The 16,987-nt window shown below is 44.9% G+C and overlaps 1 protein-coding gene across 2 annotated transcripts in view; it reads left to right on the forward strand.

Annotated features, from left to right (window-relative positions):
• Positions 1–16,987, forward strand: part of MYO1C (myosin IC) — a 51,609-nt gene that overhangs the window by 28,244 nt on the left and 6,378 nt on the right. For both annotated transcript variants that reach the window (XM_088530019.1, XM_088530018.1), the window contains exons 2-23: positions 3,169–3,324; positions 3,897–4,012; positions 6,951–7,149; positions 8,028–8,108; positions 8,613–8,792; positions 8,989–9,087; positions 9,311–9,424; positions 10,021–10,092; positions 10,396–10,515; positions 10,773–10,855; positions 11,610–11,715; positions 12,106–12,186; positions 12,601–12,692; positions 13,643–13,737; positions 13,966–14,012; positions 14,240–14,320; positions 14,489–14,594; positions 15,144–15,261; positions 15,455–15,568; positions 15,750–15,826; positions 15,964–16,032; positions 16,339–16,423. In XM_088530019.1, the coding sequence (XP_088386145.1) occupies positions 3,169–3,324; positions 3,897–4,012; positions 6,951–7,149; positions 8,028–8,108; positions 8,613–8,792; positions 8,989–9,087; positions 9,311–9,424; positions 10,021–10,092; positions 10,396–10,515; positions 10,773–10,855; positions 11,610–11,715; positions 12,106–12,186; positions 12,601–12,692; positions 13,643–13,737; positions 13,966–14,012; positions 14,240–14,320; positions 14,489–14,594; positions 15,144–15,261; positions 15,455–15,568; positions 15,750–15,826; positions 15,964–16,032; positions 16,339–16,423 (2,291 nt within the window). The remainder of the gene's footprint in view (positions 1–3,168; positions 3,325–3,896; positions 4,013–6,950; positions 7,150–8,027; positions 8,109–8,612; positions 8,793–8,988; positions 9,088–9,310; positions 9,425–10,020; positions 10,093–10,395; positions 10,516–10,772; positions 10,856–11,609; positions 11,716–12,105; positions 12,187–12,600; positions 12,693–13,642; positions 13,738–13,965; positions 14,013–14,239; positions 14,321–14,488; positions 14,595–15,143; positions 15,262–15,454; positions 15,569–15,749; positions 15,827–15,963; positions 16,033–16,338; positions 16,424–16,987) is intronic.

Here is a 16,987-nt window from a genome sequence, read left to right on the forward strand (position 1 = left end):
TTACTGGGGCACTGTGCAGCCTTTGAGCACAAAGCGGTCGTGGGAGGTTCTTCCTTGGGTCACAGCAACCCTGAACTTCTCTGCTCGAGGCCCGGAATCGCCCTCCCTCCTCTTCCCTCCCAAAAGGACATTTCCCCAACGTGTTCGACTGCCCACGTGGCCGAAGTGCTCAGGAGCTCCTTGTGCAACGGTCAGGAGGCCGCGGGTCTCCTCGGGGATCTCAAAGGGCTAAACAGGAGAGTCTTCAGCGTGTTTTGGTAGAGTTTCAAAGCCAGGTGCTTGCCGGCATCCTCACGATGCCGACTTACGGCTTCCAATTCCCGTTGCCTCCCGTTTTCCACAGGCTGCTCGGAGCAGCGCCCGCTGAAAAAGGACCCGTGGACGCGGTGCGTGTGGACGCGGTGCGCCCGGCGCCGGCTCCGTCCCCCGCCCGGGTGACGGGTTTTCCTTTCCTGGCAGGGAGCCACTGTTGTGCTGTCGGCTCTGGAGAAGAGATTAGAAGCGAAGAGTGGGTTAAAATAGTGTGGGAATGGGTCCCTTGGAGCTGCACGTGGTGGGGTTCATGAGCTCCCCTTCTGCCGGAAGGATTTAACTCACCTTCCTCCTTGGTAGGGTGGTTTCCATGACCGAGAACTACCTGTTTTCAGTGTCTGCTTGGTATTTTGCTGGTGCAGCTCAGCCAAAAAGAGATGTTGCTGTGAAGGTTCTATATGGAGCTGCTCCTGTCCGTAGCTGAGCTGCTTTAATGGTTATTTGGCCTCACTGTAACAATTTTTAACTTAGAGGGGGATTCTAGCCATGACTTAACACCTACCAGCTTTTATGTCTGCCTGCTGACATAAAATAACCAGCACTTCAGTTATTTTTGTACATATTCACTTGCTTACTGTCACACTCATCATTCAGTAGGAAGATAGTGTCGTCTTTGTGACTGCTTTTTCCTAAATGTTATGTCTTTTTTCTCTGCTTTCTTCCCTCCGCATTACTGTTCTATTTCCATTAAAAATGAGGTTCCACCTCCTTCTTCGTTGCATCCGTTGATATTATTGGCAGTGCAGTAGTTAACGTAGACATTTTAAGTAGGTGGTAAACTTGGGAAAAGCGGATGAGCAAGTGGTGGCACTGGAGAACATCTTGCTCAGCTGTGGTTTCAGACCGTCGCGTATTAAATTTACATTGAATTTGGGCTTGGGGAGGTACAACACTGCAGTTAAGTTTATATCCCAGATAATCTGACAGCAGCGTGTCAACTGGATAACGTGATTGTGTGTAATTATTGCTGGGAAGTTTAGTTTGTTTATTTTGAAGGGGCTGAAAATTTCAGGCAGTCGTTTTGCTCTTGTTGATTGAGAGATTGGCGTTGAGTGAGAAGGAAAAAAAAAAAGCGTGGAGGAAACCGAAAGCTGCTTAGCCTTAAATGCCTTAAATGTACAAAGAAGTACAGTGTGTTTTGTGGAGGAAATTGTGTTTGAAGTAGAACAAGGAGCTTCTTCCCTAGGCTGGTGAGCGCAGCTGGGCTTGGTTTGTCCCGAGATGAAGCTGATGAAAGGGCTGCTGAAACTGCAAAGTGACGTTTTCGGTGAAAGTCTGCGGAATTATATAAACTTGGATTAACTGTGCGAGAGTTGAAGGTTCCCCTCGGTAATTTTTCAGGCAGCTGTGTTTTGAAACTGTATTCATAAACTTACCCACTTGAGAACTAGTTATTTTCTTTTGGTTTTGCTTCTGTTCCCATTACCTTGTCCAAAGGCTGCTCCAGAACTGCACTGCTCTGGTAGAAGCCTTCTGATCTCCAGCCTGAGTTATTCGTACATGATTTATCCCTATTTCTTTCCCCAATGTAAGATGCTTAATAAAACAAATCTTAAGTTAAAATTTCTTCTGACCAAAGTTTTTTTATTTTATATTACTTCCCCTGCACAGCAGCAGTCCCTGTGCTCTAACCACTCTTATATCTTAAGAAGGAGCAAAAAGGCCCTGAAAATGTGAGTCTGCAAAAATCATCTATATCATTGCACAGGATTTTGGGGCTGGAAAGTAGTGTTTGAGCAGGGCTCCTGCGTTCCTACTCACCGGTGCTGCTGCAATACAGCATGACTTGGGGCACCCGCACTAGCAGATACCCTTAGGAGGCTGCTGCAGTGGTTCCTGCCACGGATGAAAATAACCCAGGAAATAACAGCTCCAAATCGTATTAGTGCTTTGGAGAAAGGTGCTTGTTCTGAAGAATTTTCAAAGAAAGAACAATTTTTAAAATACTGCAAGGAAACAGGAGAGCTTGCAGGCAGATAGGAGGCAAATTAATAACTGTATCTCTTGTCTCTGTTTTCTGTGGTGTCTCATCTTTGCCTTGCATGTCGCCTATCACAGGTCCAGTGGGTCTTGGTGCTATTACTAAAAACTCTCCCTGCAAAGAGTGATGGAGTCTCGTGGTGCACATTTCCTGTTCCTATTTTAATATGTGAGGCTGAATGAAGTGGGAAGTCGGCAGTTGTGTTTTCCGAAGATGCTTCTCTCTGAACCACATTGCACTGAAAAATGTGGCTTTTTAAAGGGAGCATCAAGGAACAGACGTTGCTTGATGCGTGGGATCCCAAACTAAATTCATAACAGTGGTTTGGAATATAATAATGGTCCATTCTCAGTTTTCCCAGGATGTTCCCATTGGGTATTTTGCTAGAGCATTTAGATTGGTCAGCAGTGTGAAGCTGTTTGCTCATAAGATGAATCATCACTGTTAGTCATGAAAGATTCCTTACCTAAAAATGACTTCCCAGTATGAAATGAGAAAGAAAAAGAAGAGCTGAGAGTTCATCTCAGTCTCACTCCTGCTGGAGGATGCCTGGGAAAGGAGGTCTTAGTATTAGTCTCTGTGAAATGCTTGGGGCTCGGGATTTTGGGGTATTTTTCATTTGCTTGTTTGTTTCTAAGTAGTGATTTAAAATCTAGCAATGCCTTTTTCCTAATACTGGCTTGTCTTCCATTAAAGCCATTAGTATAAACTATTTGATAATGCTAAAATACATCAAGTGACATTTTTAGCAGCAGGGCAATTGCTTTAATATCCTCTCCTACTTACAGGTTGTCCCTGAGTAACGGTTCTTGCAGACTGCATGAGCTGCACAGAGGATCCCAAACGTCTCAACCTTCCTCTGCTTTTGGTTGCAGGGAGCAGGGAGCGACGGTGTCCGAATAACCATGGAGAGCGCTCTGACGGCCCGCGACCGCGTGGGAGTGCAGGACTTTGTCCTGCTGGAGAACTTCACCAGCGAAGCAGCTTTTATTGAAAACCTGCGGAAGCGGTTCAAGGAGAACCTCATCTATGTGAGTAGCAGCGGGGCAGAAGGCAGAGTGCTCATCAGCGACCTGCACTTGGGCGTTTGCTGGGGCTTTGCTCTGCACTCGGAGGGGTTTGGAGATGATGGTCTCAGCTTTTGTAGCCCACGCCTGCTCGATGCAGAACTAGCCTGGGCTAGTGGCGTGTTCACATGTGCAGGACCTCATTTGCAGCACTCCAGCTGAGACCTGCTGGTGCTTGGCAGTTTTGCCAGTACTGAAAATGCAATGTGCACCAGGTTCTTGCAGTGTGTGAATCTATGGTGGTGAGCGCTCAACAACCCCAGGCTAGAACTTGATCCCAAGCGATAGATGAGAAGTAATCCAGTATCCTCACTGGTTAGAAGGACTAAAGTTGTCCATGGGAACTGTGTTTCCAGCCAGGATGACACATCCAGCGTATCGCCTCCAACACCATGTTTTCTGTGCTGGGGGGTGGCTTGTTCAGCCTCTTTGGAGGTTGTTAGCAGAAGGACCTGCTTCAGGGAGTCCTTGTCAACCTCAGAGCGCTTGTGGGCTGGTCCTCGTGTAGTCACTTCCCCTTCTGCTCTGTTTTCCAGACATACATTGGCTCAGTTCTGGTGTCCGTCAATCCATACAAGGACTTGGAAATCTACAGCAAGCAGCACATGGAGCGGTACCGCGGTGTCAGCTTCTACGAAGTTTCTCCTCACCTGTGAGTGGCCTGTGGGTCAACAGTCAATGCCTGTTCCCCTGGGGCTCGTGTAACCCTCTGGGTGAACATGAGCCACCGAGACCCCTCCTTGTCCCAGACACAGCCCGAAAAACCACGGGGATGTCCAGGCTCCTGCGGAGGGTGCGGTGGCCGGCTCTTTCTATTCCCGTTCCTCCCTCCAAAGAGGATGAGTTGCCTCCACGAGAGCGGTATTTGGAAAGGGAGTTGGTTCCTTCCTGGCTGGAGGAACAGAGCTGCTCCCCAGCCCTGGCAGGACAGGAGGTCATTGTTCCCGGGTCACTCGGACGCTGCCGGTCCCGGCCGCGCCGGTCGCCGCTGCCGCAGCCTCATCCAACACGGACCTGGCGCGGGGAAAGGCTGCGGCTCTACGTGCGCTGGGCTGGGTTTGCGGGGATTTTTTCCTACCTCTTCTGTTGCTGCCTGACCAGTATTTATCTGATATTTCCCTCGTTGCTAAGATACCCCGAGCCTGTTGGAACAAGGAATGTATTTATTTACATGGCCTGGCCTGGAGAGCATTCCCAGTTTCCCATTAAAAATAATAATAATAATAATTAAAAAAAAGAAGTTTGAGGTTCAAAAGTTATTTTTGAAAGCATTTGACTTTCTTTTTGTCAGACTGAAGAGAAAGATGACTGAGAGCTGAGGACATTTGGCTCCAAAATACTTTCTTTCAGGACCAAGAGCCAAATTCTGTCACCTCTTGGAGGGGGGTTGTGCGTTGTTCTTTTTTTTTCCTTTTCTTTTCTCTCTCTCTCTTCCTCTCTTTTTTTTTTAAGGTCTTGGAAGACCAAATGATATTACTTTTAAGTGAACTATTTGGATTGTTTGTTATGGCTGGCACATAACCCAGGAGCGTAAGCAAAACGCAGGACGCGCTGCAAGCGCAGAGCAGGGAGGGAAGGAGACGCCGCTCCTTGGGAATGCCTGGACACTTGAAGCTCAAATGCAATTCTCTAGTGTTCCAGCTTGTTCCACAAGAAAATATAAAATGTGCAGCTCCTAAGTAAACCCTTGAGCACAGAGTACCAAATGCCAGTACTGCTGCATCTGAGAAGTCAGTGCTTTTGTCACCTCTTGTTATTGCTCCTTACTTGGTTATTTATGCTCTTCAAAGTAGTTTTGAAAGCAGCGAAGTGCTCCATAGTGTAATACGCCGAGTTCCTCTGTCTCTTTGCAACATTTCAGGTAGGTCTTTCCCTCTTTCCCCAACCTGATTCTAGAAAACCAGAGTGCTTCAGTATTGCTATTGCAGTGTCCAAATAGTTCAAGTCTGGGCCTGAGCGCCGGGTTTTCTGGGAAGTGCGTCACATGTTTCATTCAAAGGAAAAAAGTTATCCCATTGGGCTCAAAACGGAGCATACTTCCCAGAGTGATCTGTCACATCCTGCCCTATTTATAGCCAGCTGTGGGGTTCAGGGATCGTGACTACAAATGGGACAGCAAACAGCTCTAAATAAGTGGGATTCTGTATCAAGTAGGCGGTTGGCATGACTGCCAGTTTTCTCCTTAAAAGTATTCTGAAACCCCTGCGTAAAGGCACGCAGTGTAGAGGCAGGCCTTAAAATGTAAATGAAATTTATATTTATTTGGCTGGTTCGCTCTCAAAATAATGCAGAGGCAGAATGTGGATGGGAAGAGGCCGTGACATTCATTGGGGCAAGTGTGCAGTTGTGTTGCTAGGTAGCTCGGCGGTGTTGCCTTAGCACCAAGTATTAATAGACTTGAGAAGGCCATGGCTGCTGTTTTGACGTTATCATTTTTAATTAATTTCACAGCATGAGAGTGAAAAACAAGAAAAGGCCCAATAATTACTAAAAGGTTGCCAAGTATATGAGGACAGGATATGTGCTTGATAACCACGTGCAAGACAGCTAAAAATATGGCTGTTGAGGTCATCTTACGTGGCCGCACTTTGAAGGCGCCTGCTCCTCCTTTCCCTTATCCACTTCTCTCATATCTGGTCCTTCTCTTGCCCCATCCCTCCATTAAGCAGCTGTCACCTTTGTCACACTCAACCTCCTGTTCTCCCGTGTTGTGAAAATGTGTGTGTGAGATTCCTGCTGCAAGACACTGCCTGGTTGGCCATAGGGAGGAAAAGAGAAAAAGAAGTGAGGAAAAAAAAGACAAATTCTGGCGCCTGGGTTGAGGGATAGCAGCAACAGCACTGGCTGTATGCAGGTGGGGAAGCACTGGCTGGTTTGGGTTGCATTTGGTCCAGGTTGGATGGTGATTTGTGTAGCTTCTAGGCTGCTTATCCGTCTGTGCCGACTTAATCCAATCCTTCCTGCAATCCCAGGGGAGCTGCAGGAGGTTGGGCTATGCGGGAGCCACGCTGCAGTAGCCACCCCCATAGTGCAGCACAGCAAAGACTTTCCGAGAGTCTTAAAGGACAAGCTAGAATAAAGATCAGTGGAAAACAAGCTGCCTGAATGTAAAATATTTTCCTCTTACAGGGAAGAATACTGAGAGACGGTGTTTATTTAGAAAAGTAAGATTATCTACACCAGCTAGGCTTTTTCTACAGAAACTCTCCTCGTCTGAGCACATGGAAATGGTCAGAGAGCAAATAGCTCTGCTCTTTCCCTTTTATAGCCTTGCACATCCACTGCCAAATGATTTTAGTAGCGTGAAAGCCGTTTCCATAAAGGGCAGGTATTTAATTTCACAGATTTATGCCATCATCCTGCAGAATCTTGGCCTAAAAAGATGTATATGGAGATCTTGGTGTCCCCAGGGATTTCCCTTGTTGTCACCTGTGTGGAGAAGCCATAAGGAGCTCCAACCCAGCCCATGGATGTGTAGCTCTCTGAGCTCTCTCTGCTAAGGGTTTGCAGTACGGGATAGTCTTAGCCCAAGCAGCCTCTGCCCTGCAGTTGTGGAAATGAAGTAATGCCCCGTTATCTTTGCTCCCTAGTTATGCCATTGCGGACAACTCGTATCGCTCGCTGCGCATGGAGAGGAAGGACCAGTGCATCCTGATATCCGGGGAGAGCGGAGCGGGCAAGACGGAGGCCACCAAGAAGATCCTGCAGTATTACGCCGTGACCTGCCCGGCCAGCGAGCAGGTGGAAACGGTGAAGGATCGGCTGCTGCAATCCAACCCCGTCCTCGAGGCAAGTCCGAGCCCGCCGCAGCCGCACGGGGCACTGAGTCACCCGCAGCGTGGCCGTGTTTTCCACCCGAGCGTGGAGGCAGCTGGACCCCCCCGGCACGTCCAGCCTGACTGAGCTGCGCGTGCAGCGTGGCGAGCGTGTCCCGGGAGCACCGGGTCACTGCACGCCGGCAGGTCGCTGTGACGGGGAATCCTGGCTGCTCCTGAGCCAAGGCAGCTGCTGCCAAATTCCCAAAATCCTTTCGTGCCCGACGAGAGCGCCGGGTGGAGCAGGAAGAGTCCTGGTGGGCTGGATGAGCCTGCAAGGCCAGGCGGTGACACGTCTGCCAAGGGCAGCTTTGCCCTTTGGTAAACACGTTTATGGCCACATTTTCTAGTGCTGTGGTGGCCTCTAGTGTCCAGTCCCAAGCTGAATTGGTAGTTTCTTTTACTGTTTCTGCTCTTTATTCCAATTGGTGTTGTGTGCATGGGAAAGGTGCATTCCCAGGGAGAGGAGAAAGCCCAGCAGGCCTAGGACTGTTGAGCTGCAGCCTCTGGGAGCGGAGCTGTGGCTTTCTGTGCACCGGCAGTTGTGACAGAAGAGGAAGCTTTGAGGCTCTCAGACATGACATGTGCTGTCAGCAGTGAAATGGCATTAAAATAAACTTGCTGGAAGGGGTGGAATTGTTTTCAGAATCTGTGCAACACTTGCATTGGGTATAAACATCAACACTAGCATTTGGGAAGTTCCATGTTTCCTTCTTGGTTTCCCTTGCCAAAGTGGGAAATTGGGCTTTAATTGCCATACATAAGCACCTGGGAGCTTCACCAAAGTGTTTATAATTCTCTTTTTTGTTGTTTTGTTTTGTTTTTCTATCTCTTAATACATCCTCATTTCAGGCCTTTGGAAATGCAAAAACCCTCCGGAATGATAACTCCAGCCGATTTGGAAAATACATGGATGTGCAGTTTGATTACAGGGTAACTTGAAATCTGTTCTATACTTCAGAACTGGTCCCAGTCATAGGAGGACTCTGTTGCCTCTGCTTGCACTGATGCCTGCGTGGAGCTATTGGTTTGCATTTCTCTGCAGACCACATAAATAGCATCTATGTCTGGCAAAATTTGGTTGCAGAGGAGTTTTAGAACACACGTCCCTTTTGAAAACACAATATGTAGTCCTTCCACACTCATCTTTTTGCTTCTTTTATGTCAAATCCCTTCTGAAAAGCGGAATGTAAAAGTGAAAGTATTCAGTATGTGCTGTAGCAGTGATCCATATAATGGCATTATATTTTCATTTTATACTCATTTAGCATACACTTTAAAACTCCAGTTATCACTGTGTATTGGCTATATGAGAGATACAGATTGTGATTTAAAATGACAGTATTTTTCTTGCTTTTGTAGGTTGTCATTTTATGTTGTTTTTTGCTGTAGATTTTCCTCTCTCTGAGCTCTTCCAATTTATCTGATTTGATTTAGGGGGCACCTGTTGGGGGCCACATCTTGAACTACCTCCTGGAAAAGTCTCGCGTTGTGCACCAGAATCACGGAGAGAGGAATTTCCACATTTTCTACCAGCTGCTAGAAGGAGGGGAAGAGGACTTGCTGCGAAGGCTAGGCCTCGAAAAGAATCCCCAGCAGTACCATTACCTAGTAAAGGTTTGCATTAACTAACAAGCATTCCTGGCTTTATACTATAGGACAAATATATTCTCAGTTGAGTTTGTAGCTTCCTTCCCTCACTTCAAAAATACCTGCAATGATTCTGCTATAAAAAGAAGCTTATGGCAGAAATGCATTCAGCAAAAGTAATCTGTCACTGACAATATTTTTTTTCTAACACTGTGTTTTTTAGGGTCAGTGTGCAAGGGTGAGTTCCATAAGTGACAAAAATGATTGGAAGATTGTGCGAAGGGCCTTGACCATTATAAGCTTCAATGACAACGAGGTGGAGGTAAGACATGTCTGATGGCAAAGCTGTTCTTCTTGCTTCAGTTTGTTATTTCTGACCGAGAGCAGTCTTTGCAATGAATGTATTCTCTGCAAAAATCCTGAAACAAAATGTATGGCCTGGTAATTAGGATAATTAACACAAAAATCTCCCTGACTTCAGTAGATATGCTTTTTCCGTACTTGTTTCTGACTCATAATGCTGATTTCTCCATGTTGGTTCCTAGGATTTGCTGAGCATTGTGGCTAGTGTTCTGCATCTGGGGAATGTGCAGTTTGCTGCTGATGAGCAAGGAAATGCTCAAGTGACTACAGAGAATCAGATTAAATATCTGGCTAGGGTAAGTATCATCTATTAGAGATACATTACATAAAAATTGCATTAGAGAGGTTTTCTGTATTTTGAACTTGGTGCCTTTTTTCGTTTTGGAATATGATTTCGGCCTTCTGTTGCAAAATTACTCTTCCTTCACCTAAATACAGTGCCAACATTAACATTAAAACTCTTCTTATTTAACAATTCCTCTATTTACCACTCAATCCACCGCTGGCTGAGATTTTGCCTTTTAAAACTGGGGCAAGAATAGTCCCTCTCTGGAGAAGACTTGAAGAAAGAAGAGCCCTTGTGATTCTGCTCAGTCAGTTCTTTGGGCAAGAATAGTCAAGCCTCTGTGGTGGTGTTTTTGTTAGATCATATCACTGGCAGAAAGGAGTTGTTGGGTGGGAGGAAAGGAGGGATTGACATGAAAAGTCTTGCCGGTTTAAATGGGGAGTAGAAGATGATTTCACTGGATTGTAGTTTTGTGGACTAAGTCTAGTCTACTTAATACACAAAAACACAAAACTACACAAAACTTAGTCTACTTAAAATATTAAGTAATACTTAATAGAGTAAGTAAGTAAGACTTAATAGAGTTAATATTCTCCTGCTTTGCAGCTTCTAGCAGTTGAGGGCTCTGTCCTTCGAGACTCGCTGATCCACAAGAAGATCATAGCAAAAGGGGAGGAGGTAAGAAGATGCCCTGCGGGCTCGGGGGGGCATAGGGAGTTAAAACCAGCAAGCAGCCAGCAGCTCTCGTGCCAAAGCCACACAGTTCATTTCTGACACTTCTCAAAGGAGGTTGTCAGTGCCAGTCCCATCTAACCTAATGGTGACTCAGCCAGCGCGGCTGGGAGACAGTGATGCGAGCTGAGCCCAAACAGGATGCTGTTAAGTGGCTGTTTATTAACAATGAACTAGGGAGACTTAATCTCTCAGTGGAATGGCTGCCGAAGGGCTTTTTTTTTATTTTCCTTCTCCTTCTGCATACAGTTAATCAGTCCTCTGAACTTGGAGCAGGCAGCCTATGCAAGGGATGCTCTTGCTAAGGCAATATATGGACGCACTTTCTCCTGGCTCGTGAACAAGGTCAACAAGTCTCTTGCTTATAAGGTAAATGAACCTTTTTTTCTTTTTTTTTTTTTTTTGACATACAACCAAGTGTGAAAAGGTGTTCAAACTTTGTAGCTGCAAAGCGGAGAAGTGCTGAGTTCAGTGCCACAGTACCATGCATACATACAGTAATTTCCAAATGAATTTGTATTCCACTAAGAAGAGGGTAAGGAGTAAATACTCTAATTAAATGGGATAGATCATTGAGGCATCATAGCATGACTATATATGAACATTTATTTTTTGCCCTATTGCAGGAGGGAGAGTTTCCAGGCTGGAGAAGTACCACAGTTTTAGGATTGCTTGATATCTATGGATTTGAAGTTTTCCAGCACAACAGGTTAGTTTCTATCAGTCTCTTTGTGTTTTGAGTAAGCTGTGCATGACTTAGTGCTCAGAGTATTTTTCTCCAATGCAAAGTAAGACATTTTCCATGTCTGGTACTTCTTAGTAAGAGAGAAAGAGGTGATGTTTCTACTTGAGGAAGTCAGCTGAAAACTGATCATCACAGGGCAGCTGAAAAGCCTAAGCTCCACATCACAAGTAGGAGCTTTTAATATATGAGACATCCAGCTAATACTTAGCATTTAGAATTATTTATCATCCTGGTATTTAAAGAGACTGTTGTTTTTTGGGGGCATATTCATATAATATCTTAAACCATGCTTTTGTATAGATCTCTAGTACTGTTATGACTATTGCTCTGCTTTCTTTTTGTGGAAGTGTTAATGAGAAAACACAATTATTGAACAATTTAAGAGATTATGTCAGTGTGGAACCCAACTCTGGACAGATAGCAAGGAACCCAGACACTCCAATTGATGATATTTGTGGGCCTTTCTTAAGAGTTTTTGTTTTCCTCTGTATCACCTTTCATGTCTATTTTCCATTCCTTCTGGAACTGTTTCATGAGATTCACTAAATAATAAATGTAATAAATTTATACATTCACTAAATCTCTTATATTTCTCTTGATTTAAACATAGATATATTCATGTCAACTGATTATAACTGTCAACTGATTATAACTTATGCTACCTGCAGTGCAGCAGTGCAGTGTTAGTGATTATTTTTCTTTTTTTTTTTGTCTGCAGCTTTGAGCAATTTTGTATTAATTATTGTAATGAAAAATTGCAACAGCTCTTCATAGAGCTCACTTTAAAATCAGAACAAGAGGAATACGAGTCAGAGGGCATAGCGGTAAGAGCCAGCATCACCACCCTTCCTCTCTCTTCTTTGTATCACCTTCCGTGGGCCAGAAGACAGATGGTTAGACATGGAGCTGCTAATAACAATGTTCTCCAAACTAAATGCTTAAAGGAGCTTTTCCTTTCTTTTTCAACTGTGTTGGTATCAGTAGGTGAAAAATCTGGAATTGAGTAATGCCATTTTAGTCTTTGATAGAAAGGGCAGGAACGCACTTGACAGGAGCATTAAGAAAACAAATGTTATGAGTGAGAAAGCTTTAGGTTTCAAATTTGACAGAAAGACTACTTAAATTATGTGTTGTCTGAAATATACTGAATTTTGCATGTTTTTTTTGGCAGTCTAGGATTGTTGTCATTCAAGTGTGATTTCTTGTCTTTGCAGTGGGAACCAGTTCAGTACTTCAATAACAAAATCATTTGTGATTTGGTGGAAGAGAAATTCAAAGGCATCATTTCTATTTTGGTGAGTTGACAACACCTTTTCAAATGAAAATCTTGGGGCAGCATGGTAGAAAACAAGGAGAAAATAACCTAGAAGGGAAAGACGAAAGTTTAAATAAAGATAGTTCCTGCTGGAGGGCAGAGCACTAGTACACAGAACAGTGACACCATCACAGGTCCATGTGTATCATCTTCACCTGCTCTCAGGAAAGCAGCTTCCAGTCAGGCAGTTTAGAAGGAATTCTCCTTCTCAGCTCAACAATTCTCGTTTGCTGAACTAAGTGAAGTGCAGGTGTGACGTGGCCTCGCTGTGATAAGTTCAAAGATCCCAATGAAGATGGTGTTTCAGTGAGATAGAATTAGAGGTGGCCCATATGCTGACGAGCCTGTGAAGAAGTCACTGCTGGAGTGCATGTATTTGCCAACTCCTTTTTAGGATGAAGAGTGTCTGAGACCGGGGGATGCCACAGATATGACATTCTTGGAGAAGCTTGAGGAAACTGTGAAGAATCACCCTCATTTTCTCACGTGAGTGTTCCCATAGCTGAGGACAGTTATACTAGCAGGATCCAAGTGTGTGACAGAGCTATTGATACCAGTTGCCTTGATTTTTTGAAGACTAACCTTCAAAATACAATAGGAGCAATAAAACATTCCTTACTCTCTTCCCTCTTTGCTTATCTCTTCCTGGCATCCCTGTGCTAATGTGTCCAAGGAATTTGCAGGCTTGCAGTTTCTTGGCCGCTGTAAGATCTGGCCTAATACTCTAGGTGTGATGAGCTCTGCTTTTCCTCTTCTGCCTCAGAGTGTTAGGCCATGTCATTCCCCAGCATTTGATGGCTTCCTGGGGAAAGATGACTCAAGTCTAGCAAAGGAATAACTAGAGCATGAAGCAGAATTCTGCTCGTAAAAGTGGTCAGAGGGAGGTATATGTGTTAGAGTGATTTTAGTAATGCTGCAGTGCTGGTGTTTTTGGAATTGGTGTGCCTGAGAGTTCAATATCACACTCATTCACCACTGTGTGTGTCTGTTTCCCAGGTGATCTTCTCCTTGACTTTGGTAAAATACCCCCATTGCCATCTCTCTGGTTTAATTGGTGTGAATTCCATGTTTGTGGCTCTCAAGACTATTCACTTCAGCTTTGGAGTGATTATTTAAAACACTGCAGCTCCAAATGTCCTGTCCCTTCCTATCAAACACTGCTTTGCCCTTATCCAAGTCCCAGGAGCATACCAGCTTGCTGCCAGGAAGCTGAAAGTTCCTTTATTTGAAAGAAATGTAAACAGATTTTATGACTGGAAGCCGACTTCCTGGTTGGTGACTGACTCTTTTTATTTTCAGTCCTGAAGATCAGCAAGGGTGATATATTTTCCCCCTTGAGCTCATATAGTCTCACTCAGGGGTCCGATACTGCAGTGGGTTTTGAGGTGGGTTCCCAGCTGCTTGTTCCTCATGCAGCTTCCTTGTTTTCTCACCAGGCACAAGCTGGCTGACCAGAAGACTCGCAAGTCCCTGGGCAGGGAAGAGTTCCGGCTCCTGCACTACGCCGGGGAGGTCACCTACAGCGTTGCAGGTAAGTGCGGGCACCAAATTGGCTGCCTCCTATTTCCTTCCCCTCCCATCTCCTGTCCTTTCAATTAAAACACAGATAATAAAGCTCAATGTGGGCATAGAACACCTCCACATATCATGATTAACTGCATGAATCTCTCATCTTAAATTCCTGTCTCGTTGTGAAGTTTCTATGGGACAGCAGTGGTAGACTGAGCTTTTTTTTTTTTCTCTTTTTCCTCCCACCCAGGTTTTCTAGATAAAAACAACGACCTTCTCTTTCGGAACCTGAAGGAGGTGAGTGTGGATAGGAATGCTTGTTTTACTGTGTTTTGGATCAATGGGATGGCATCTGAGGGAAATCCTGCTTTTAGACTCCATCTGGAGGATGTGCACCCATAGGGACTGCACTATGCAAAGGAAAATTGAGGCACCTATTAAAAGAACAACAAAAAAGCAAAAAGCACCCAGTTTTGACCCGTGTTCCTCTGAGGCTTCATCTCTGAAAATGTATTTCTCTGCAGACCATGTGCAACTCTGAGAATCCTATCATAAATCAGTGCTTCGACAGGACAGAGCTGACGGACAAAAAGAGACCAGAAACGGTGAGAACACAGGAGTGAGATGTCCTTAGAGCCATGTGCCACCTGGGGCAGTGATCTGAGCGCGAGCGGCCCGTGCGCACGCTGGGGAGACTCTGCACTTGGGTCCTCGGGCACAGGTGCCAGCTGCCGACCACCACTTCACACAACTTTTTTTCCTTTTTTTCCCAGGCAGCAACTCAGTTTAAAAACAGCCTCTCCAAACTCATGGAAATCCTGATGTCCAAAGAACCCTCGTACATTCGTTGCATGAAACCTAACGACTCCAAACAGGCTGGTAAGGCTCTGGGGCCTCTTCCTCTCTCTTTGTTTTTGTACCACAGCTGCATAGACCACTAGATCCCAGGCAATCGGGCAGAGAGAGGCGCTCAGATGACTAAATCCTGCAAGATTTTTATTCTGGGCCAGTGCCAGGGCTTGTGGGGAGGCAGTGGCAGTACCAGCAACCGGGAGTCTTGCGGGAAGTGATGGAGTAGGGTTGTGTTTAAGGTGAAGAATGTGAAGTTGCATCACTTCCTTTTAATGATCTCCTTTATTCTCCCCCATTTCCTTTTCCTGTTCACAAAGAGCATTAAGGACACCGTTTTTTTGGAAATAAATAAGTGTAGATTAGAAGCCTATATATAAATGTATATTTAAGGATACATTATTTAATGTATATTAAAATGTGGGGAGAAGAACACGGGACACCAAGGAAGTTGGGTAGGATTTACACCCTGAGGATGGGGTAGAGGTGAAAAGTCATCCGTTAACAAAGAGCTGAAAGTGCCTTCCCCATATGAAGGGGAACATGAGTAACATTCCTCCATTTTCATGCTCTCTCAAGATCGATTTGATGAAGTTTTAATCCGACATCAGGTGAAATACCTGGGCCTGATGGAGAACCTGCGAGTGCGCAGAGCTGGCTTCGCCTACCGAAGGAAATACGAAGTTTTCTTGCAGAGGTAGGATGCCCTTGGGCTTCCCTGCCTTGTCCTGCAGTGTTGTGGCTAGGGAGGGTGTGAGCAGCAAACAGGCAGCCCCTGAACCCAAGAGATTTTCCCAAGGGAGAGAGGAGGAGCTTCCCTTCTTCCCTTCCAGGGCACTGCACAGGCTGGGCTTTCTCCTGCTGAGGTTTCTCCTGCTGTCAATTTACAGGTACAAATCCCTCTGTCCAGAAACATGGCCCACGTGGGATGGACGGCCCCACGACGGAGTGGCTGTGCTGGTGAAACATCTTGGCTACAAACCAGAGGAATACAAAATGGGACGGTTAGTTCCTGTATTTTCTTAATTTGGGATTGTGAATTATTGGAAGTCAGCGCCAGTGCTTTTAAATAGGGCTTCTCTGTCTAATGGGTGGGGAAAAGATTAGAGGTCCCAAAAGGGATGCTAAGGACAGGAAGCAGACTTCTCTGGCATGCTAAACATAACTCTGCATTTCTATTTCTAGAACAAAGATTTTTATCCGATTTCCCAAGACTTTGTTTGCAACGGAAGATGCTCTGGAAGTTAGGAAGCAAAGTCTTGGTGAGTCACAGCACAGAAGCTTCATGGACAGCTAGCTGTTTTGTGCTTCTTATTTAAAAAAAAAAGCCTTTCCTAACAACAAAAAAAATCTCATGTTTGGTCGCAGTTTCAAATTGCTCTTTCTCTTGCCATTTCAGCAACAAAAATGCAGGCCACATGGAGAGGTTTTTACCGACGGAAAAAGTTCTTGCACATGAAACACTCAGGTATGAGAGAACTGAAACTGCAGTAGTCACCTGCATAGCTTGAAAGGGCCACTGTGGTTTTAGAGGAGAGGTCAGAGATGACTTGTGTTTGCTGCTCAACCATCAGTTGAGTTTTTATTGACATTAGTTATTTATTCATTGTATCATATAGAAAATAAGTTATATTCTTTCCGATATACCACTGAAAAGACTCATTTTTGGGAGGGGCTTTCATGAGCCCTCTTCATTTTCAGCTCATATACAGAGCCAATATTTATATTAAAGAGCTTGCTCAGTGGGAAAAATCATGGTTTTTATTATTTCTAGCAATAACCATCCAGTCGTGGTGGCGGGGAACCTTAGGACGCCGAAAAGCTGCCAAAAAGAAGTGGGCAGCAGAGACTATTAGAAGGTGCGTTAAAAAAAAATTAAAAATCCATCCATTGAGTACTTACTGTCTAACAACAAGATGCTTAAGTGCTTGGAATCTTTCAATAGCCATGACACTTTTTTTTTTTTTTTATAAATAAATCTCAGGAAGCTGGCGTGTCTGTTATTTGAAAGCAGGCTATTTTGTGACATTTGAGTATGTGTGCCTGAAGCCAGGGAAGGCTTTTTGGCTCCCCTGCTAGCAGATGCAGCAGAGAAAATTTGGAAACTAGATTTCCATATTTTATTATTGTGGAAACATCCCTTTTGGCAGTCTGCAGCTCCGAGTTGTCCATTGGTACTTGCCAGTTCTGGGATTCCCTAATGAAACTCAAGTTCCCGGTTCTCATAAACTTCAGTTCCTTTTTCCTCTCAGTGTTGATGCTAATTTCAAAGACTTGTCCCAGTGCATTTAATGCCCCCAACCATCCACCCACTTTAAATGTTAACTCACCATTTACCCTCCCTGTAGGTGAAAGCCCCCTGGGGACCCAGAGCTGATGGGATTAGGAGAGCCCTCTATCAGAGTAACCCTTTTCTTTTTCTT

The sequence above is a fragment of the Tinamus guttatus genome, unplaced genomic scaffold (assembly GCF_059628265.1).
Source record: "Tinamus guttatus ecotype Peru unplaced genomic scaffold, ASM5962826v1 Tinamus_guttatus_pri_ptg000356l, whole genome shotgun sequence".
Lineage (NCBI taxonomy): Eukaryota > Metazoa > Chordata > Aves > Tinamiformes > Tinamidae > Tinamus > Tinamus guttatus.